At 40.7% G+C, this 24,000-nt stretch overlaps 1 protein-coding gene across 1 annotated transcript in view; it reads left to right on the forward strand.

Moving 5' to 3' along the window:
* LOC145413828 (extracellular matrix organizing protein FRAS1-like) overlaps positions 1 to 24,000 on the forward strand; it is a 596,816-nt gene that overhangs the window by 59,875 nt on the left and 512,941 nt on the right. Inside the window, exons 7-9 of the mRNA XM_080283490.1 lie at positions 10,862 to 10,987; positions 12,030 to 12,382; positions 16,619 to 16,828. Coding sequence (XP_080139616.1) covers positions 10,862 to 10,987; positions 12,030 to 12,382; positions 16,619 to 16,828 — 689 coding nt within the window. The remainder of the gene's footprint in view (positions 1 to 10,861; positions 10,988 to 12,029; positions 12,383 to 16,618; positions 16,829 to 24,000) is intronic.

Raw genomic sequence — 24,000 nt, forward strand, 5'->3', positions numbered from 1 at the left:
CAGTCTGGCAGACCTGTCATACAGAGAGAGGCTGGAGAAGCTGGATTTGCCTTCCTTAGAGGAAAGGAGAAAGAGGGGAGACATGATTGCAGTGTTCAGGACCATGGTGGGAGTAGATAAAATTGACAAAGAAGATCTGTTTGTATGGGATAAGAGAGCAACAAGAGGACACGGAATGAAATTGAAAAAGTCAAGTTGCTTGAAGGATATCAAGAAATATAGCTTTCCTTACAGAAGTATAGACTTATGGAATAGCCTGGACAAAGAGATCGTCCTGTCTAAAAACTTAAATGAGTTTAAAACTAAATTCGACTTATTGAGAAACAGCGACGGAAACCCACGAGCATAGTACATTCCGTGTATATCACAATTAGGTATATTAGGTAAATACTTAAATATTTGGAACGACTTAGACAAAGAGGTGGTGCATGAGAAAAACATTCATGTGTGTAAAGGTAGACTTGATAAATGTGGATATGGAGACAGGACAACACGAGCATTGCTCAATTCCTGTATACTACAAATAGGTAAATACACACACACACACACACACACACAAACACACACACACACACACACACACACACACACACACACACATAATCTTTTGACTAACATACGAGTGGCATTCCATTACATGGATGAGGAAATGAGGAAAATATTGATAGTGGCCATGATTCGCCCCAGGTTGGAATATGCGGCAGTAGTGTGGTCCCCACACAAGAAGAAAGATGTAAGTAAGATTGAGAGAATACAAAGAACAGCAACCAAGATGGTCCCCAGCCTGACAGATCTGTCTTATGGAGAGAGGGTGGAAAAGCTGGACCTGCTTACCTTAAAAAAAAGGAGAGAAAGGGGCGACATGATTGCAGTGTTCAGGGCTGTGATGGGAATAGATAGAATTGAAAAAAATGATTTGTTTGTATGGGATGGGAGAGTAACAAGAGGACATGGAATGAAACTGAAAAAGCCAAGTTGTCTGAAGGATATCAAGAAATATAGCTTTCCATATAGATGCATAGACCTGTGGAACAGCCAGGACAGAGATCGTCCAGTCTAAAAACTTAAACGAGTTCAAAGCAAAATTTGACTTAACGAGAAAAAGAGATGGGACCCCATGAGCGTAGCTCATTTCCTGTATATCACAACTAGGTAAATACACACACACACACAAACCGCTCGCTGGCTCAGTAGCAGCATTCTCATTTGCCATCTGGTAGACGGGAGTTCGAGTCTTGCTCAGGTTGTGAAAAGTTTCACTGATGAAGTGGGTGGTTACTGTCCCCGTTGAGCAAGGGGACGGGTGTGTGCGTGTGTGAAGGTCACAGCCTTGCCCTTAGATCGGACTATATGAGCTCTCAGCTCCCTTCCGGGAGGGTAAAAGCTGACGATCACGACCATCCAGTGATCCTGACTGACCCGGTGAATTACACACACACACACACACACACACTGAAAAACACAACCACACCCAAACACGCAGGCACAGACACAGACGCATGCAAACACCCAACGCATGAGGCCTGGGATGGCCGTTGTTAACGTTTTTGTTTTATTGTCAATGTTATAATGCATTAATTTCTTGCTGCAGCATGTTCATAGTCATATTATAAATTTTTTACATATCCTAGTGTTTTATATTTGTGTATTAGTAATGTGGCTATGAGTGTAAAGTATGAAGTTAGCCTGAGATGTAACTGCCAGTTAATAATGACGAGCGGGGGGTTGGGAAGAGTAGGGGTATGGGGGAGGGTTGGGAGCTAGGGTAGAGGTGGGTGGAGCTCGTTTCTTCCCCCCCTCCCGTCTTCCCTGGGTATTTGGGGGTACGAAAGGGGCACCCTTGAGCAGAAATTAGTGATCGTGAGTGTACACTACAATACACACAAAAAGACAGCGAGAGAAATTGTACAGGACTACATTACCAAAAATTATTTAAAGAAAAATGTAGCATATGTTACAGGCCAAAGTAATTTTGAAAACTTAGCTGCATACACAACTTTATCTTGTACTATACAGAAGTAATCAAGAATTATAGAGGGATGATTGGTATCCGGAATATTTTCGACCCCATACCAGATCGAATTTGCGTTCCGGTTATACAGATGTGCCGATGCATCAGATGCCGGTTAATCGAGCTTTTACTTTATATATACTATATATATATATACATATTGATATATATATATATATTATCAGTATTGAAGGAAGAAAAAAATAAATATCCATCCCAGTACAGAGATGGTAGACTCAGCCCACCAATTTTTGATTCTATTTGACTATATTACAGCCTCTCTTCCTTGTAGCAGTGAGTAAAATAATGTTGTAATAATTTCAACCTTCCTTTTAGTGACAAAGAGGGCACATAAAATGACTGGGGTTTAATTGACCTGCTTTGATGTCGAAAATTAAATAATCTGGTGAAAAGTTGCAGCTTTTCCTTGGTTAGTGACATCGGGTACTAGCCCATCCACTCTCAACACACCTTCACTTGCCACTCAAGCCAGTCTTCACTTTATTTCTTGTAAGGATTTTTGGTGTTGCAGCTCTTTATAACAGTTTTAATGTCTTTTCAGGCACATGATTATTGTGTTATGCTGTTTTAGCAGTAGCAAACACTCTTCATTTAATTTTGGGTAGGGCCAGTTTGGCGTTATAGTACTTTCTGATAGGGTAGGTATGTGCCCTACCGGAATGCTCCTCTATTTTTCCCATTGATTCTCAACTTCACACAACAACGTTTCATGGTTCACGAGGTTTTGGCGGATCATCCAAGCAGCAAAAAACGAGGGTTTTCTGTATATATATACTGTATATATGTATATATATATAGTAGAACCTCTCTCATTCGGACTATATGGGGGGAAGGGTTGTCCGAATTAGCAGATTGTCCAACCCATCAGGGTAATCTCCAGTTCATACCAAAAACTATCTACTGTACGTATGGTATGTTTGTTAATTATTAACATGTGTGGCATATGTCAACCCTACGTAACTGGAAAAGATGAAAGGATACTAAAATAACAAAACTAATCATGTACGATAGTTTTGTATTGCATAATTTACAGGTAAGGCCATGACAAGAAACTAGCCTACATTTTAAATTGTTGTAAGTGACTAAGGCCCGTGTAGGCAAAAAAATTAATTAATTAATTACGGTAACTGTAATATTTGGAATAAAAATAAAACTTATGTAGGCAAAAAATACATTGTCGTCTTTGGCATATTGACAACACCCATATGGGCAAGAAGCTAATGTTTGATGTAGAAGTAAAGCACACTTAAGTACAAAAAATAACATACAGTAACCACTAAACACTGCAGAATATTCTGACCCATTTTTGTGTAAGCAAACTCCTCCTTTTAACACCTTTATTCATTGCAGAAGCTACACTTGCATTAAGGGGCATGGTAAGGAGGATTAACTTTTGAAATACAGCGTAAAAATATAAGTTGTTGGTGAACTAGTTGATGGAACGAATGCTAGTGTGTGTTTAAACAGGCGCCCATGTTGCGTCCTAGTGTGATCCGAGACTAAACGAATGACGATTGCTTTCCGCGCCGATACTGAAAATGACTTTAGAATTACTTTCAACATATTTTTGGGGCTTATTATTTTTAAATTTTGTCCGAATTAACAGAAATCCGGATTAAAGGGGTCCAGACCAAAGAGGTTCTACTGTATGTATATATATATATATATATATATCATTCATTCATTCATTCATTGCCAGACGCCATGTATCGCAAACGGGGTGGCCAAGGGCTTAGAGTTAATTGTTTTACAGGGAGGGGCACTAATCCTCCACCAACCCCACTTGACACTTAGGGATGCCAACAGCATCTGGTGTTCCCAGGCGGTCACCCATCCAAGTACTAACTGTATATATATATATTGTACATATATATGTATATATACATATATATGTACTGTATATATATATATATTGTACATATATATATATATATCTATATCTATATATATATATATCTATATATATATAGATATATATATATATATTGTACATATATATATAAATATATATATATATACATATATATATATATATATATATTGTACATATATATATAAATATATATATATATATATATATATATATATATATATATATATATATATTTATATATATTTATATATATATATATATACAGCAAGCTCACCCCTAACGCGAGGATTTGGTTCCAACCGTGGCGCGTTCAGCACGAAACCGCGTAAGTTTTAACTACTTCTTATATTGTTCCCTAGACCCCCTAAATGAGGTGTTTTGCTGTTATCTGCCATTGGTAATCAATATGGAGCACTTTCAGTGGTTAGAAGGTTTATGTAAAGTTATAACTTACAAATACAGTACTGCACAGTAAAACCTCAGCACACAAATGCATAAACACAAGGCAACATTCCAATGCCGATTGGTTTCGGGACAATTCATCGTCAAGTCAGTTCGCCATCACAACGATAACAAGACAATTTGCCATCATTAATGAAGACAGCTGTGGGTAATGCTAGAATATAATTCAAAGGTGAAATAAGCATATTTATAGAATGACCGGGAATCGGTCAGGGTGTGAATTGTCCTGACGGGGAATCATCCATGCTTTGACGGGGAATTGTCTGACGGCAAATTGACTTGACGGAGAATTGTCTCAGAACCTGCCGATCATGGGTAATCATATAAATCAGGTTAACTGGTTACAAGGCTTTACTTAATGCTTTAACTTTATTTAAGTGCTTTAACTTACATACCAGAACAGTAAATATTTAACTTACAAATACAGTGCTGTGGAAAATCAGTGCAGCAAATCTTTAATGAACAAATAAAAAGGGCAGTATTCCGGCGCCTATCATGTAAACTGGTTATAAGACTTTATTTCTTGGTTTAAAATTATTTAATAGTACTTTAACATGTACATAAACTTACCAGAACAGTAATGTAAATATTTAACTTACAAATACACAGTGCTGGGCAGGTGTGCAAACACTTGCGCAAAGCGCAATTGTGCACCCTGGCGCTCCAGTGATATCGTTTGCGCATTGCGTACCGCACGAGACCATGTGCAATTTTGCGCTTGCGCACATAAAATGGTAGGTGTACAAGCGCAAACGTAGTTGCGCTTGCGCACCTGCCCTGTGGATTGTGCACTGCGCAATCCAAGGGACACGTGGTCTTCCAGGGGACACGTGGTGGGAGCTTCCCGCATGGCTGGACAAGGGATGGGGGAGGCTAGGGTGGGTCGCGAGGGTGGGTTGGTGCTTGGTGGGGGGAAGCGGGAGGGAAAGGGGTAGTATTAGTATCATTAATATGCTTCAACAGATAATTGATTTTTAATATTTTTAAATTATTATTATTAGTAAATGATAATAAATATACATTATTTATTAAGATTAGCATATGCACATCCTTACAAAAACCATTAAAACATTATTTAAATCAAATATCCACAGCCTAATAATTTATTAGGCTGTGGATTTTTTATTTAAATACTCTGTTTTCATGATTTTTTATTTTTTGTAACGAATTACATATGCTGTTGTATATCTGTATTGAATTATTAAATAAATTGTCTTGACAAGACAAGAGAGAGAGATAAGGAGCATTATTCTGAGAGAGAGAGAGAGAGAATAAATACACGGGAATGGCAAAGGAGCGTCCCTTTGAGTGAGGAGATAAGACATAAACTTCGTCCCTCTTCTCTCTCCTATTCTCCATTCCTTCCCTCCTCTCTCTCTCTTATTCTCCATTCCCTCCCTCCTCAGTCGGAGAGAGAGAGAGAGAGAGAGTTGATGATACAGTAATCACGTGATCTTTGCCAATTCAATCACCGCAGGTGGTCAGCAGGTTGCTACTTTAGTAAGTTATTTAACCCGTCACGTCCCGAGGTTTTCCGGACCTCCGACATCCCCCAGTCCCGAGGTATTTTCGAAAAAAATTTTTTTGGCTAAAACCTTCACTTTTCGTGAGAAACATCGAAAATTCATAGAGAAATTGCTCACCTGAGATTTAAAATACCCAATCCAGGTAGGAGTTCCTCCTTACCTGACTGGGTTTTCTAACATGCTGGCACCAAAGAAAATGAGTTCTATGGGAGGGTAACTATTTTATCCACTCATAAACGGTGTTTATTTATTTACTTGGTATGAATGTATTGTAGTATGAGAGTATATTGGTTTTCAAGCAGTAATAAAGGCATTATAAGCATTGTTTCACTCACTAACTAATCACCATACCTGACCTTTTTTTGCCACATTACCTGATCATTATTTCTGGCTGTTTCTTCTTCTAATGCTATGTAAACATTGTCATCGATTGGGGAATCACTCTGGCCCTGAATATCTTTACTAGCCAGGTCACTGGTAACAGGTCCTTTGCCAAGACAATGGCGTGAGGGGGGGAGGGGGGAGGTTATGCGGTGTAAGGCATTGTCCCTGCTTGGCATCTTGTAGAGGAATAGAGGAAGGTGTCCCGTGTATACATACGAAAAATCACGCGCGAAAATTGAAAATTGTGCAAATTAGGGACCTTGCAATTGCACGACGTACTGGTACATCGCTGGGACTGGCAAATGCAAATCGTTGCAACGTACCCATACGTCGACGGGATGGGGCGGGTTAATTATACCAATATATATTTTACAGTAATTCCCACAAATATACGCAAATTATTTGTGCTGGCACTTTGCGACATTGCACAAGCTAAATATTAGATTGCCCACTTGCGCAAATTACAAATAATAGAAAATAATAATAAAAAATAAAGTAAGTAGTCAAGTGGGGTTGGTGGAGGATTAGTGCCCCTCCCTGTAAAAATAATTAACTCTAAGCCCTTGGCCACCCCGTCTGGGATACATGGCGTCTGGCAATGATGAATGATGAAAAGTAAGTAGGTATGCTGTTTTATTTAAATACATCAATAGTTTTCGGTAATTCCCAAAAATATATGCAAATGGTTTGCACTTGCGCTCTGCGACATTGTGCAAGCTAAATATTTGTCAGATTGCACATTTGCACTTGTGCAAGGTAGTGAACTGTGGATTGCGCTTTGCACTTGTGCAAGGTCCTTCTTCGTTTGCGCCTCCCACCACTGCAAATACAGCACTGTGGAAAAGCAGTATAGCAGATCATGTGATCAAAACAAACAGTGTGCGCTGTGCTGAGGTTCGAGGATTTGGCCCTTCAAAGGCCTCGCTTGCTTAAATTTATAGTTTTCTCATCCACTCACTTGATGTAGTGCTGCCTACTTCTTCCTTAGCCTTTTATCATTCTTTTTCTGTGCCTGCCCTCCTCTCTTCTTATTTCTCCCATCTTTCCTGTCACTACTTAATGCTTTTCTTTCCGTTACAGGTGGCTTTATATTGAGTGACAAGCCAAATGGTTTCCTGTAAGCCAAGAAACCATTTACAACGCTGGGTGGTAAACATATAACCAAACCATACGTGCTTCCTACGTGTCAAGTGGGTTGGTGGAGGGTTAGTGCCCCTCCCTGTAAAACAAATAACTCAGAGTCAAATGGCCACCTCGTACGGGATTATGGCGTCTGGCAATGGATAGATAGATAGATGGATATAATGGGTCTGTAATCTTCCGTGGTCTTATACGTATCCCAGCACTAACCGCATATGATTGCGAGCACATTTGGCGAAAATGTGTTCAGGGCGAGGTTACTGTATATACAGTACAGTGTATATATATATATATATATATATGTATATACAGTATACAGTGTATATATATATATATATATATATATATATATATATATACACACACACACACACACACATATACAGTAATCCTTATAATAACCGGAGGCTCAATTCCCGGACACCCCAGTTTCCGGACATTTTGGGCCTGGACCTTCGGAAACCCAAAATGGCCAAAAAACGAAAAAAATCTTTAAAAATTTCACATTTTTTCCCACCCGTAATTTGATATTGGCGCGCAGCACCAAACAGCTGCGTTTATGCATGGCCCCTTCACCCCTTCCTTCCTCCCCCCTCCCCAGTTACCGCCTAACTACCATTGTGAGTAGATGCTCATCGCAATGGATGCTGCACATGCTCGTTATTGTGAATAAACAGTGAATAAACTGCAATACCTCGCCACTAGACCACATGGGAATTTTCAGTGCTGTGGAGTATTAAGAAATTATAATTTGGAGTGCAAAGGATTAAGTGTGGAGTGCAAACTGGCAGTTGAAACTGGCATAGTGCAATTAAGAACAGAATGTGCAGTGTTAAACAGTTATAACTCACAGTGCAAAGAATTAAGTGCAGCACAACGCTGGATTACTGTACGTGCTTCAAGAGCATTTTCACCACTGCCAGAGCCTGTGAGGCAGTGGCCACAGATGTACTGTAAGTAACCTGTACACTGCTAAATATTTTCCATACTTCTAATTCCTCATTCTCTGGTGCCTTTTCATTTATTTCATGCTTTATGTCCATTATTGGTGTGAATAGGGTCTTAAATAGGTGGCTTTCAAAGTTAGGCTTGGTTAGGGTCCATAAGTACCAGTCCAGGAGGCAGGTACTGACGGGTACGGACAAAACCAATTCCCGGACATGCCTTTGGCACTATTACAGAAGATATTGGAGGGATTACTGTAGTATATATATATATATATATATATATATATATATATATATATATATATATATATATATATATATATATATATATTATGTAAACCAATGATACACCCTTCGGACGATAAAGAATAGGGGACAAACTCAGGAAAACCAACAAGTTCTGCTTCTCTTACTTCACTCATCAGACAATCCAGCCATTGGTAGTTTGAAAGACATGCAGTTCAGGTCATGTATTTTTCAACACTGGAAAATGAAATATACAGTACATGGGGTCACCATGCATTGCAGAATTCCCCTTACATCATCGTCATCATCATTACCTCTAATCTTTGGAAAATACTTGTGCCTCCAATACCGGTAGAGAGAGAGAGAGAGAGAGAGCAAAACTACAGTAACTCTTATGGCAACTTCATGGAGGCCAAAGTCACCTGTGTTGGCTTATGTAAACATTGCCTTAGCAAGTGATAAGAGGGTGAAGGACATAATTTTCTCTTGTATTTCCTCTTTTACTGAATTTTCTCTAATTATTATCTTCTATAACCATTGGAAATAAGAATATACATATGAGAGAGGAGTAGTCTCAGGAATAGGAAAGGAAAGAAAGAGGGATGGTAAAGGGGAAAATGGAAGAAAAATAGAGAGGGGGAGGGAAGAGAGACAGAGAAAGTCATGGTCTGTATTTGAGCTTTTGCAGTGAAAAACATATTCCTGTGTACACTGGGCTGGATTAAACAGTATCGTGAGTTTAGTACAGTAGAGTGCCGATTTAAGGCAAAGAGAAGTAATGATCTTTCAGTAATATGAGCATGTAATGTCTGTCTTAATTATTCAATAATGTGATAATATCACTCATTTGTGCAGGAAAAATGGAGTGGGATGTGGGTGTGTTCAGGTATTGGATTTCCAGATGGCTGTGTTTGTTTACATCGTCTGCATTTTGCTTTGTTCATCACTGATAGGGTTCCATGACCCGAGTCAACCCACGTGACTCATGTCCCATACCAGCCGCTGCCTGCCTCAGTTGTGTTGACTGTCGGTGTGTGTGTGTGTGTAGAAGCATTTATTTATTTATTTCCTTGCTCCTCATTTCATATCAGAATCCTGAGCACATGGTTCCAGAGTAACTGTAGTTATGCCTAAGCACCTTGAAAGTATTAAGAACAAGCATTTACATGTATTCCCTAGGAAAAAGTAAAATTGTTGAATGAAGTGGCATGTGCTGTGGGAACTTAAATGCGAAAGAGAGTAGCATTTAGACAGTCAGATAAAATGAGTCTGTTGTGTTTACAGTGTGAATATTTTCTTTGTTGGAGAGTGATAAAAGGACTAAAAATGTTAATCACGTTTTCGCGTTTAACACGACAAATGTGAAAAAGGTTTTGTGACTGATCTTTGTTATGAACTGATAGACTCAGGGGTAGAAAATTCAGCATTGAAGATATGTGAAGGGTGTACGTGTTCACATAAGATAATTATTTAAGTTCAGTTCTTGTGAATTATACTATCATAAAAATTAAATCGTTTGGCTGTTTTGTATACTATTCAGGATTACTGCATTCATGTTTATCAGAGGCGTACGCATTCACTTCATGCTGACTTTTGCAGTTTATATTTTTCCGTTATTGTTGATGGCTAACGATACATTTTTTTTTTTAATGACAGTGCACCAAAAGTAATTCTTGGCGAAATATGCTTGATACTAGGTGGCAGTTTTTCATGTGTTGATTAGGTTAGAAGTTTTTAACCAATTGATATTGAGAGCTTTCAGGGCTAGGCTTAGTGGGAATCTGTGGTGGTTAAAATTATGGTGAGTGATGGGGGCAAAACTTCTTGGTTAGATTAGGTTAGAATGCACTGATTTGTCCAGTTGTCAAGATTGTATGTAAACATACTGCCTCGGGTGTCTTGCGGCGGACATATTTGTCTTTATGTTTAGTTTTAAAGAAAAATATGGGACTCCCAGAACCAAGTCTGCTATGTTACATATAAATGTATGTCACAATTTGGCATGAATTTGATTCAGCATGAGGTTCTGCATAACCCATCTTGCATTGTATGAAGACTGCTGTATATGACTAAGAGTTTTGGGTGGGGCTGGAATGCATCGCCATTATTTCTTAAGAAACTTATGGGGGAAAATGCTCGAAATTCATTAATATTGATATTTATCAACTGTCATAGATACGCATACCAGTCGGATAGTGAGGTACACCTGTACTGTGTTACAAGTGAAAAGCATTACTGTAATATGTTTCAGGTGGAATGCAGTCAACAGATTGAGGCATGTGGTCCTGGACAAGAACTAGTTACTTTACCTGGTGCATGCTGTCCACAGTGTGTCAACAACCACAATTTATGCATCCATGAGGAGGTGATGCACCAGGTCAGGCTCACAGATTGTCATGTCATTTATAAATTTTTATACATATAATACCTCCATTTTTCTTATAGTAGGTGCATTGTAGCTTAGGTGAGGTAGGGTATAATACTGTACAGTTTTCATGTTGTCAAATATTATTATAAAACTTCTTGGGGTGTGACAAAATACTGGATTAGCGGTCAGTTACTGAATCAGCACTGAACCAGCACTTTTAATTGGAAATTATTGTAATTTCTCTCTCTATATAGGTTCATACACACCTGTTTATCTGAAATCAGGTAAAAATTTTGTGTTGAATTTAACTGATAAAAAATCAGGATTCAGAGCAAAAATTTGCTAATGTTAGCATAAGTGTTTTGCCATTTGCCTGACAACTTGCCTTGACAGACGTCTGCTTTGTGTAAATATTGATTTAATATACAGATACATTTATTTGCATTGCATCTCAATATTTATGCAAAACAGAAGCCTGTCAAGGCATGTTGGCGAGGCAGTGGCTGAACAAGGTGGCCTGCAGTTCTAACAGACCCGGGATGGAATCCCGGCTGAGGCAGGGAACAGTTTAAGAATTTGAATTTCTTAAAAGTAGACTTTACTGATCTACCTGAAGACCTGCTGACATGTCGTAAAAATACCCCTGTTAATACCAGTACACCAGTCCTGTATGAGATAGCCCTAGCATGTATTCAGTATGGACGGTGGGTGTTAAGAGCCGAAGTGGTGACATGTGGAGCTGTGTAGGAGGACTACTGGGCCTTGGGTTAGGCTTTGAGGCCTTTGCCTAGAGTCAGAAACATAAAAAAGGGGGGGGGGGATACCTGCTGCCTTTAGCATGTTTTTGTTCTGAATTCTGATTTTTTTATTAAGTTAAATTAAACAAATTTGTACTGGCTTTCAGTTAATTAGGTGTGTATGAACCTATATGGCAATAAAAATTATAATTTCAAGTGTCAATTCGGTAAATGACCGTCAATTTGATATTTCATTGCACCAAACTTTTTGAGCTGCTGATGGATTATTGATGAATGTAATTTTATGTTAACAGAATGGTGATGTTTGGAACCATGGTGAATGTGAGGTTTGCTCATGTGATGATGGTATGGTGACCTGTTACACCACTTCCTGCCCTATATGCCCTCCTGGCACAGTAGCAGCTAATCTCAGTCCTGCTGGTGAATGTTGTCCAGCGTGCCAACCTATACCATGCCCAGAATCATGCTTGATTTGCCTCCCTGGATCTCCTTATTTTTGCCTGGCATGTAGGAAAAATCACCAGCTACAGAATGGGGCATGTGTGGAGCAGTGTGCTGAGAGCAAGTTCAGTACTGGCCAAGAATGTGTGTCCTGCCATCCAACCTGTGCATCCTGCTCACAGGATTCTGAATACCACTGTACAAAGTAAGTATAATATAAGAAGCACTTTTAACTCCTTCTTGCAGCCTTGACCAATTATATAAAGGTGTAGTTAGGCAAAAATAGAAGCCTATGAAAAGCAGGCAAACGTGTAGCCCTCATTTTACTATACCGGTATCTCATGACTAAGAGAGATGTCTATATGATTTTTATACACAAAATGGCATTGATGCAATTCATTACAGTACAGTGACCATTATAGATGTACCATAACTACATAATAACCACATTATACAGTATTAACATAGTGATTATTGTAGGGTGGTGTAATATCTTGTACAGGTATCCAAGTTTTATAATGCTTTAGAAGCATATAGTTACTACACTTGATGTAATGCTGCCTGTCTTTCTTTCTTCATCTCTATAATTTTTTATCTGTTTCTGCTATCCTTTCTTCATACTTCTTCCATCCTTCCTATCATTTTATTACTCTTCTTTCCACTGCAGGTGGCTCACACTAAGTGACAAGCCTAATGGTTTCCTGTAACCCAGGAAACCATTAACAAATCTGGATGGTAACTATATAACTAAATAATTGGGTGATGTGGAGTCTACAGTGATACCCCTGTCAACAGAGTGGAAAAGTAAATGCAGTGTCCATATGGAAACCAAACTGTCACCCTTCCCTACACCTTGTTTTTCTGAGGCACTGTTGAAATGGAACATCAGTTTACTGCATGGGATGGCCCTGCCGGGATGGTTACTTGCCAACAGTTGATGGGTCTGCTTGGCCAGACAGACAGAGTTCTCAACAACAAAAACTAGGAGTTTTTGAGATTATCTTTGAGGTATGGGAAGATGCCACCTACAGTAGACCTGGTCGCTGTCAGACATGTGCCTCTTGGCCATGTCGAGAACCGTATTGCGTTTGGGTGCATAACCCATTGCATTTTTGTAACATCACTACCAGCAAATATAGAGTACTGTGATACAATACAATAGTGTGTTCCTGGCTGTTAATTATGGGTAAGGTGTTAGGCCTGTCATGGAGTCCTCCATGAATGACCTCGCCTCTCAGGACGTCCAGATGGACCCCACCTATGCCGCTGGGGTAATCACTGTGCCAGGAAAAAGAGTGAAGATGAAATCCACCACTAGTGGATAGGGTTGAGCCACCGAGAAATGGATTCAGCCTTCCTCCCCAGACGGCTATGTCACCAGTGGAGAACAGAACCTTGTTTACATCGCAAGGTCGGTCGACAACACTCCTGTTTTTTTTAAATCCCCACAGGTTGTCAGATGCCATCAGCGGGTCTCCATTAGGCAAATACTGTATTGAAGGTTTCACTTAGGGTCTTGGGAAAGGGATCAGCCATCAGATTTTGTGTGTTTGCAGGTGATGTGGCCATGATGACTGCTGGCAGAGTTGCTCACCTAGCTGGAGGACTGGCCTGTGAGGTGCTGGTTGGCTCACACACCTTCTAATGGCAAGTTTTCCTTTGGGAAAATTGAGCTAGTTGTTCCATATGTCACAGAGGAGGAACTTTTAAGTCACCTTCATTGTCTTGGCACCTGTTCTTCCCAGCTAGTGGAGTTGACCCACCACGGTCCGCCCCCATGGGGTGAGGCTGCAGTGGCAGCCAAGGTGGTAAGACTCAAATTTAAGGGCCCATTGCCTGCGCAAGGTATCTTTGGCCACTCCTTCTACACTGTGGAGACTTATGTTATTCCCATTCTGAGGTGCTATTCATTCCTTTGCTTCAGGCATGGGACAGTTTCATGCAAAAACAAAGTCAGGTGCTCTAGGTGTAGTAGGTTCCATCCTTGCAAGTCCTCATCGGGTGGTCAGTGCTTCATTGACCCCTACTGTTTTTCTGTGGTGGTGCATATCCAGGTATCTCCTGCACTTGTCCAGTTTATCAGCAAGCACTAGCCATCCATGGTACTGCCATAGCCGACCCATTGACTTTGTCTGATGTCAGCACCTATATGCATGCCCTCAATCCATCCGGACACTTTCCTATTAGCTTTTTCCACTTGACAGTGCCTACTGCTCCTAGTCAAGCATCCTGACCCGTCCAAAGGGACTCATACGCAATGATAGATAGCAGCCGGTTTGCAGCTTTAAATGACTTAGTTGAAGTTTCTGCTGATGACTCTGTAGCAGAACCCAGTGAAGTGGAATGCATAGTTGTGGTGTCCTCCCACCCAACCTCTCAGTCAGCAGTACTTTTTCACCCTGCTCCTTCTCCCAAGCCTCGATGTCATCATTCGTGTCCAACACAAACCTCTCTTCCTCATGCTGCATGTGACCCCTCAGGTCCTTCCACTAGTTACTACAACCGTCCCTGCCCCAACTGAGGTGCAGGCTGCCCCCTCCGGCCCTCCTGTGATAGGCTGTGCACCCAGGAACACATCTGCTTCTCCACCTCGACTGGCATCAAGGACAAACCTCTCTAGCTACCCCACAAGCCATTCCCTCAGGTGCCCATTCCTCAGAATCCTTTGTGGACCTCCTGCTTGTAGCCCTGCCCATGCATAGAAATGGATGGTCTTTCATCATCATCTGTGTCAGCCTCTTGCTCCATCTGCTGTCCCTCCTCTCTTGCCAGTGATAGTCCCTCAGCCTCTTCATAGATTCCTCCTTTGGAAAGCCAGGTCCCTTCTTCAGAAAACAATCTGATTTTAAACAGATGGTAGCGGACCGCATCCCGGAGGCCAAAGAAGAGCATGCCTTTTTCTCATGGATTTATTCATCTTGCTTTTCTCGACTCTCTATCCTAAATACTTTCCCATGAGTAAAAGATAAAAATTAAACATAAAATACGGTACAGTATTGATGCAGTACAGTAGTACAGTACATAGTGTACTGTGTACTCATCTAGTGTTGGCATCAGTGGAGGGTAGAGTTATACACCATGCAATACAGCACAGTGCACTTAATCTCTTTTGGTCTGGTGGCAGTAATTATGTGTACAGTAATTTCAGAATCACAATAGAACACCTGGACATGAAGCACAGAGTCTACAAGCTTTCCAGCAACAATGAGCAAGGTATGGGAGGCCACAGAGTAAGTCACAGCACTAGAGTTTTGCCACCGCATGGTCACAAGATCAGAATGCATAGATACATCTTCACTGAACGAGATCCACAGAGGAGAATGAGAGAGTGATGGTAAGCTTGGCACACCAGGTGGACGGCTCCTGCAACGAATTCTGACCGACTGGCATGTTGCTGGCATTCTCATTGGCTGGTGCATTGCGGGGTTTTCCCGGGTGCTGGTTGGCTATTGTGTATGAGCCAGTTGAGATGCCTCACCGCCGGATATTGCACAGAACTGCTGGTTACTTACTGTTTCGGCACCAGATATTGCATAATTTTGCCGGATATTGCTTTAATAGAGCCAAGCCAACAGTGCTGGATATTGTGTTGGGCCGGATACAGTATTGCAACGGCAGGTAATTAAGAGTTTATTGTATACTGACAACCATATCTTTGTATTATTGTGACAGCTGCATCTCTCCTGAGTGACTACACGACATCCAAGAAATGTAGGTGTCATGTAGTTTCAGGATTATGAGGTGCAAATCTAGCTAGCAATGACATGGTAATTTGGAGCGGCTGTCATTGGAAGCCAATCTGAGAAACATGCCAGTGGGATCCCATGTCCACTGTGATAATCAGTGCATGTAAGAGTTTGCCATGCTGATGTGGTTTGAGGGTGCCTGTAGCTGTTAGTTATTTTTAGTTTTGCATTCATAGTATACCACATAATCCAGTGCATACCATGAAACCAGTCATGCACAGTTTGACGGATTTCTGGTTGTGAATGAGAGATCAGTTGGTAATTGTTGACTGGCAAATGACCTTTGCAGTTGTCTCTTTCTCCTCTTGTAATTAGTCATCATCAGTTTCTCTTGGTAGCTGTTATGCATACAGTACTGTACAGTCCAGTATAATACCAACAGACAGCAACTATATAGGACTCAGATGATTCAGTACCAAAGCTTATGGACCCACTACTGATGCTGCACCCTCATGTGAAAATTACATAGGCCAAGGTCAGAAATCCAGATTTTAATACGAAGGTAACAAATGAGCTGGACTTTCTGTGTTTTTATCATTGCTATAAGGGCTACTGTCATGAGTTTAGTAGTTGTGTGATGCTGAGCCCATATTTTGAACAGAAATTGAAGAGAGTGTAAGCAGGTTGATAAATTGTGAGTCTGTCTTTCAGTTGTGTATCTTCTGCATTACTGTATATTGTTTGATTTTCTCCAGATGTAATGCACCATTGATTCTTCGCGAGGGTGAATGTGTGGATGACTGTGGGCGAGGATATTATGCTGAGGAAGGGTCATGTCTACCATGCCATGCTTCATGCAGTGAGTGTTGGGGTCCAGGGAATGATCAGTGCCAAGTTTGTCCTGCCCGAGCTCTCCTGATTGCTGGTGCCTGTGTTCACTCCTGCCCTCCAGGACACTATGCAAGGTGGGTTTTTCACTACTGAATGTTGTGATTTTAATGTGTTTAATGACAGTTATTTCTGCTGTTCTGTTGTCCATAACTTAATTGACTCCCATTTTAGTTTACAGTATTTACAGTATTTCCTGTATGATAAGACACATTTTTTTTCCCCAGAAAAATGCACTAAAAAATCACTCTGCATCATAACACTTGAAGATCAAGTTCCAGAAAGGAGTTTGCAAACCCTCATGAACCCGTTACTAGATACAAGAGCTCACGAACGCCAGTTACAAAATACAAACATTCGTAAATTCCAGTCACGAGATAAAAGTGCTCTCGAACCACAGTCACAAGATGCAAGCATTCATGAACCCCAGTCATGAGATACAAAGCACTCACTACAGTCATTGAACCAGACGACATTACCAATCTTGTCTGCACAGTCACTCAGCAGACGACACCCCTCCATGAATGAACAGAATGGCATCAAAGCAGAGCAGACAGGCATGGTATTATAAAATGGAAACTGGCATTATGTACTGATATATTGGTATTGTGTAATAATGCAGTATTACAGTAATGACTTCGTTGGCTAAAATGAGTGAATTCTGTTGGAGGTGTGGGTTGTAAAGGTTTGTTCGAACTACTGAACATAAAAACATCAGCTGATGGGATCTGGATGTAAACACACTGGCGACAGTGTGTTTACATCCCTTGTATTGGCAACTGTATAAGTTGTTGCTGATGTGAATAGTTATAAAACTGTGCTGAACTAGGTACATCCAGTTAATAGTAACCACAAATATTTGATAATAGGTCCAAAATTACAGAAAGAAAATAACATTGTAGAGTCAGTGCCGTAGACTTGCTAGTATGATAAGCTATTAAATCCTCAAATATCTTTTTCCTCCCAAATACGTAGCATATTATAGGGTGTGTCGCTCAGTGGTAGGTGGTGGCGACCATCATCCACTCTCTTGATGTAATGCTGCCTACTTTTCTTTAGCCTGGATCATTCTTTTTCTGTGCCTGCCTTCCTCTCTTCCTATTTCTCCCATCTTTCCTCTCACTTCTTATTGCTTTTCTTTCCTTTACAGGTGGCTTTACATTGAGTGACAAGGCAAATGGTTTCCTGTAAGCCAAGAAACCATTTACAGCACCGGGTGGTAACCATATAACCATACCATACATGCTTCCTACGTGTCAACAAGTGGGTTGATGGAGGGGTAGTGCACCTCCCTGTAAAACAAATAATTCAGAGTCAAATGGCCACCCCTTATGGGATTATGGCCTCTGGCAATAGATAGATAGATAATTAGTCTTATCACTTGTAGCACTTTATCATACGGGAAATGTGGTATATGTTTATAATATTGTAATGATGATAATAATAATAATAATGCAGTGATAATAATAATAATAATAATAATAACATCATCATCATCATCATCCTCGTCTGATCATCAGCATCGTCATCATTTCATCATTGTCTATCATTATTGTCATCTTCTCATCATTGTCATTGCCATCGCCATCATCATTTATCATTATCAGTCTTCATCAATCATCATCAGTCATCATTCATCATCAGTCATCATTCATCGTCAGCCATCAGTCATCATCAGTCAATCCTTAATCCTCAGTCCTCAATCAATCATCAGTGAATTGTCAGTCATCAATCATCAGTCATCATCAGTCAATCAGTCCTTAATCCTCAATCCTCGATCAATCATCAATCACTTGTCAATCATTGATCATCAGTCATCATCAATCAATCAATCCTCAGTCCTTGATCAATCATCAGTCAATCCTCAGTCATCAATCATCATCAATCATCAGCCTAACCTCTCATCCACCCAAGGTTTGGGTGGGGTAGGGTTTGGTGGAAAAAAATAGAAAGAGAGAGAGAGAGGGAGAATGAACAAAAATCTGGTGATCTGAATGGGCCACAGTCAAATTCATTCACTATATGATCCCCCAGAAATCCTGACACGACCTCACAGGCACATCTTTCCACACGTTATGTGCCTCATAGTTTTCATATTTTTCAGCATTTGAGACCCCTCCCCCTTTTTTTTTTAATCCTTAAAATGTACCATGAAAGCCCCCATACAGCTTCATGGGTGGAAGTACTATAATGAGTCAAGATGGGAATTAGCTCTAGATGTATTCACAGTTTCATCTTGTATACAGTAATCCCTCTCTTATGTGGATGTCCATTACCCGGACAATCCGTTGCCCAGATGCTGAGATATGGCTGCTCGAAGCCATTATTAGTACATTTTTCCATTTCATCCAGATGAAATGCATGTGTCCGGATGGAAATTATAACCATGCGAACATTTTCGCCCTCCAATAGCCTGGTGGCACCACGTTGTCTGGCTCGGTATTTTACTTAGCATCCGCTAGAGACCCCTTTGGTCATTTCCAGTAGGTGTACACGTGTGTGTGTGTACATATATGTATGTATTTATGAGAGGGAAAGATTGTAAATGTGTACATATGAGCATGTTTCATGTGTGTGTGTGTGTGAGAGAGAGAGAGAGAGAGAGAGAGATGAAAGTGAAGAGTAATGTGAGAGTAAATGAAGGGAAGGTGGAGAGAGAGAGAGAAGATGAAGGTGAAAGTGAAGGAGTATGTGAGAGTAAATGAAGGGAAGGTAAAAGTAGGTGAGTGAATGTAATAGTAAAGGTAAATGTGAAAGTGAGAAAGTAAAGGTGTAAGTGAAGGTGAAATTGAAATTGAAAATGAAAGTACAGTAAAACCTCACTGTAATGGGCTTTTTCTGGTATATCAAACATTAGTCAGGATCACACCAATGATTTTTAAAACTGTTTTCACTACCATTGCAGTACTGTATTGTATTATACATTCACTACAGTAATCAAATTATATAATATATGTAATAATACCATACTGTACACTGATAAACATATCTTTTATTTACCTTACTGTGGTGAACATAGCTGAAGTGGCCAGGCAGTCTGGACTGCTTCTGACTTTATCGGACTTTTTCCGATGTATAAGAATTTAGTCCGGTAGCCCCTCAGTTCTGATAAAAGCAAATTCTGGTCTGTTACAGTCCGTTATATCGAGGTTTTACTGTAACAGTGAAAGTGAGTGTAAAAGTGAATGTGAGCATGGAAGTGAATATGAAAGTGTACATAAATGTCAGAGTGAACTGAAAGTGAAGGTAAAATTGTTGTGAGAAAGAGAGAGAGAGAGTGAGATAGAGAACTGGTCCCTCCTCTCCCTCTCTCTCTAGAGAGAGAGAAGGGTGAGCTTGTTGTACAATGTACTGTAGTGAAAACTGTACATTCTTGTGCTCTTACATAAATTATGGGCAGTAATAAAATGGCATATATGGTAGAACTCAATTTAATGAACATTGATTTAGTTGAAGCCCAGGATAGTGAAGTAATCTTTTCCCTGTCTTTTTTTTTTCCCCCAGTTTATAGGAAAATTTCTGCTAAAGTGACTATAATTCCGTTAAGGAATTCTGTTCCAAAAACCACAGAATTATCGGAAAAACTCCCGTAAATCAAGTGCGTCATCAAGCCTATACTTGAAACACTCCCCTGACCGGTGTTGTGCAGTGTTGTTACATGTCCCTGCCCAGCTACCTGGGTAGTGGCAGGGACTCAGCACTGTTGCTAGGCCCATGCAGTTTTCATGTGATCCCCCAGCTGTAAACAACTGCTCCACGCATGTGCAGCTTTGCTTTGGTATTGTGGCCTTATTTGTGTGTGTGTGTGTGTGTTTTTTTTTTTCAATGAACCAAAGCTTTTATGAACCATTCATAAGGTTAAGAAAAAGAAGGAGAGGGTGAGGCTTTATCTTGGCCAGAAATTGGAAGTAATTGAGAATATGGAACACCATCCCTAATGCTCCCTATCCCCTCTGTCACCCCTGTACCACCTCAAGTGCTGATGGAGGGTGACTCTGACAGTGACTGACTCTTCCCCCCAGGCCTGACACAGTTTTGGAGGGGCCAGTATGGCTACCTGTGTCAGGCATATTTCTGCAACAATTTTAGAACCACTACTTTTGGAGGTAAGCCTTACTGCGGTTTACTATCCCCATTTACTACACTGTTTGGTTCACTATTATCCTCACTTTATTATGCATGTGTGCATATTTTATTACTAAGTCATTACTGTATGTATGACTTGATATGTACACAGTAATGCATTTAAGTGGGGGTATTAATTATGGGTTCAGACTGATGTGTGTAGCTTTGAGAGTTAGCATAGTTTTGCAAGGTTTGGGTGCACATTGTCAGGAACTTGGCTTGACTGTAGCCTTTAAGGATTTAGTGGAAATTGCCTCAAAATGCCAGAAAAGTTTCCATTATATTGATCCTTAGTTGCAGAACTCAATTTTGCGGAAAATTCAAGATAACAGAATGGGAGTTTAGCTGAAGTAGTCCATTAAGTTGGTCTTCTAATGTATAGTAATCACTTGATTACCTGGATGCTCCATATCCGTGCATGCTTTATAGACGAACTTTAGGTCATGGCTTTATTATGGCAGTATCCAGATTTCTTTGTCCGTATCTTAACATAAATTTTCCGACATTGCCGGTCAAGTGGCCCACAAATTTAAAAAATCAGTTGGATGGCCAGCCGGCCTTTCTGGCCATGCACAGGTAATAGATTGCAACCCTTCAGCTGAGCAAAAATGGCCATCCACCTCCTCACCAAATGGTGAAAGTCTCCTGGCTGCCTGTATCACTCAGACACTCTTGGTTGCAAACAAGTATTACAGATTCTAACCAACAAGCTGAGCAAAAATGGCTCTGTCTCTTCACTGAATGGTCAAAGTCCCCTGGCCGGCCGGACCCCACCGACATTCCGACATTCCTGGGCTCACATGGCCATCCGCCTCCCTACTGAATGGTCAGAGTCGCCTGGCCAACCGGATTACTTGAACGCTCCCTGAGGCCGTGATTTTTTTTTTTTTTTTTTTTTTTTTTTTTTTTTTTTAATGCAAGAAAGAAGGAACCAAAGGCCGAAGCCCGCAAACCGTTCCCTCCAAGAAAAAACAAAAACAATACAAAAGAAAGCCAAAATCAAGATCCATTCATTTCGAGATGCCTGGACACACTGCATTTGAAAAATTGGAGATCATAGGAAGTAAGAAATGCGGACGGTGGGAGACAGATCCAGAGTTGACCTGTTGCATAAATGAAGGACTGGGAGTAACGGTTAACTCTTGCATTAGAGAGTTGGACAGAAAAGGGATGAGAGTTTGTTGCTACATGGGTGTTACGCACCCATTGTAGAGGTGGAAGGATGCAAGCAGACAGTTCAGAGGAGCAGTGACCATGGAAGTAACGATAGAAAAGAGATAAAGATGCAACAGTGCGGCGAAGAGACAGACGTTGAAGGGAGCCAGTAAGAGGAGGAGAGTTAATGAGACGAAAAGCCTTTGACTCCACCTTATTGAGAAGAGCTGTATGTGGGGAGCCTCCCCACACGAGAGTTGTATTCTAAACAGGGGCGAATAAAACCCGTGTATAAAGTCAACAACTGTGTGGGGGTAAAGAAAGTACGGAGTCGGCTTAGCACACCTAATCTCTTGGAAGCAGATTTTACAAGAGATGCAATATGATCTTTCCAAGATAAGTCCCAAGTGAATGAAACCCCAAGCATATTCAAGGATGATGCAGGATTAAGCTGAATATTATTAAACATTAGGGGGTATGAAGATTGTGTCGGGTTGATAGGTGGAAACACTGAGTTTTTGATGCATTAAAAACAACAAGATTATTTTACCCCAGTCAGAGATATGAGCCAAGTCAGACATCAGGTGTGCCATGGCTTCATCCCTTGTTTGTTGAAGTAACTGCTGAGATGCCGTTGCGGGAACTGAATTGAAAGGTGAAGGGTGGAGTCATCAGCGTATGAGTGGATAGGGTTAGATGTACAGCTTAGGTCATTGATGAATAAAAGGAAGAGAGTTGTTGATAGGACAGAACCCTGAGAAACACCACTGTTGATATATCTAGGAGAAGAACAATGGCCGTCTACAACAGCGGCTATAGAACAACCAGATAGGAAGCTATAGATGAAGGCACAGATAGAAGGATAGAAACCGTAAGAGGGTAGTTTGGAAATTTAAAGATTTATGCCAGACTCGATCGAAAGCCTTTGAGATGTCAAGTGCAATGGCAAAGCTTTCGCCAAAGTTCCGAAAGAAGGATGGCCAGGAGTCTGAAAGGTAGGTGAGATCGCCAGTGGAGCCCCCCTGACAGAACCCATACTGATGATCAGAAAGAAGGTTATGATAGGAAAAATGCTTTAAAATTTTTCTGTTAAGAATTGCCTCGAAAATTTTTGAGACACAAGATGTTAAAGCAATTGGACAATAGTTACAGGGTTGGGAGTGGTCACCCTTCTTTGGGACTGGCTGAATAAGAGCAAACTTCTAGCAAGAAGGAATGGTACAAGTTGGCAGACAAAGGCGAAAGAGTTTACCAAGACAGGGTGTAAGGACTGAAGCACAGATCTTGAGGACAACTGGAGGGACTCCATCAGGCCCATATGCCTTGCTAGTATTTAGGCCAGTGATGGCAGAAAATACATCAGCTGAAGAAATTTTAATGTCAGCCATAAGAAAGTCTGAGGGGGGAAGTGATGGAGGAACAGCACCAGAATCATCTAAGGTGGAATTGGAGGAAAAAGTCTGAGCGAAGAGATCTGCTTTGTCAGTAGAAGAAATAGCTACAGAGCCATCAGAATAGAAAACAGGAGCGAAGGATGATGAGGTAAAGTTGTTAGAAAGGTTTTTGGCAAGGTGCCAGAAGGAGCGGGAAGAATTCGAGTTGGAGAGTTGAGAGCATTTAGTACTGATGAAATTATTTTTAGCAGAGTGAAGAACAGCCTTAGCACGATTCTGGGCAGAAACATAAGATGTGATTCAGGAGTGGGTTGGCTCCGGTACCTTTTATAAGCCCTCTCCTTGTTGCGGACAGCATTAGAACAAGTGTGATTAAACCAAGGCTTACTTGCATTAGTCAGAGGATATGAGAAGGGAATGTATGCTTCCATGCCCGAGAGAAGAACCTCCTTAATGCGCAAGGCACACTCAGATGGCTTCCGGCCTAGAAAGCAATAATCATTCCAGGGAAAATCAAGGAATTACTGCCTGAGGACCTCCCAATCTGCAGCTCAAAAGTGCCACAGTCAACGTTT

This window comes from Coenobita brevimanus, chromosome 97 (assembly GCF_032717465.1).
Source record: "Coenobita brevimanus isolate Jiangsu-jjx chromosome 97, ASM3271746v2, whole genome shotgun sequence".
NCBI lineage: Eukaryota > Metazoa > Arthropoda > Malacostraca > Decapoda > Coenobitidae > Coenobita > Coenobita brevimanus.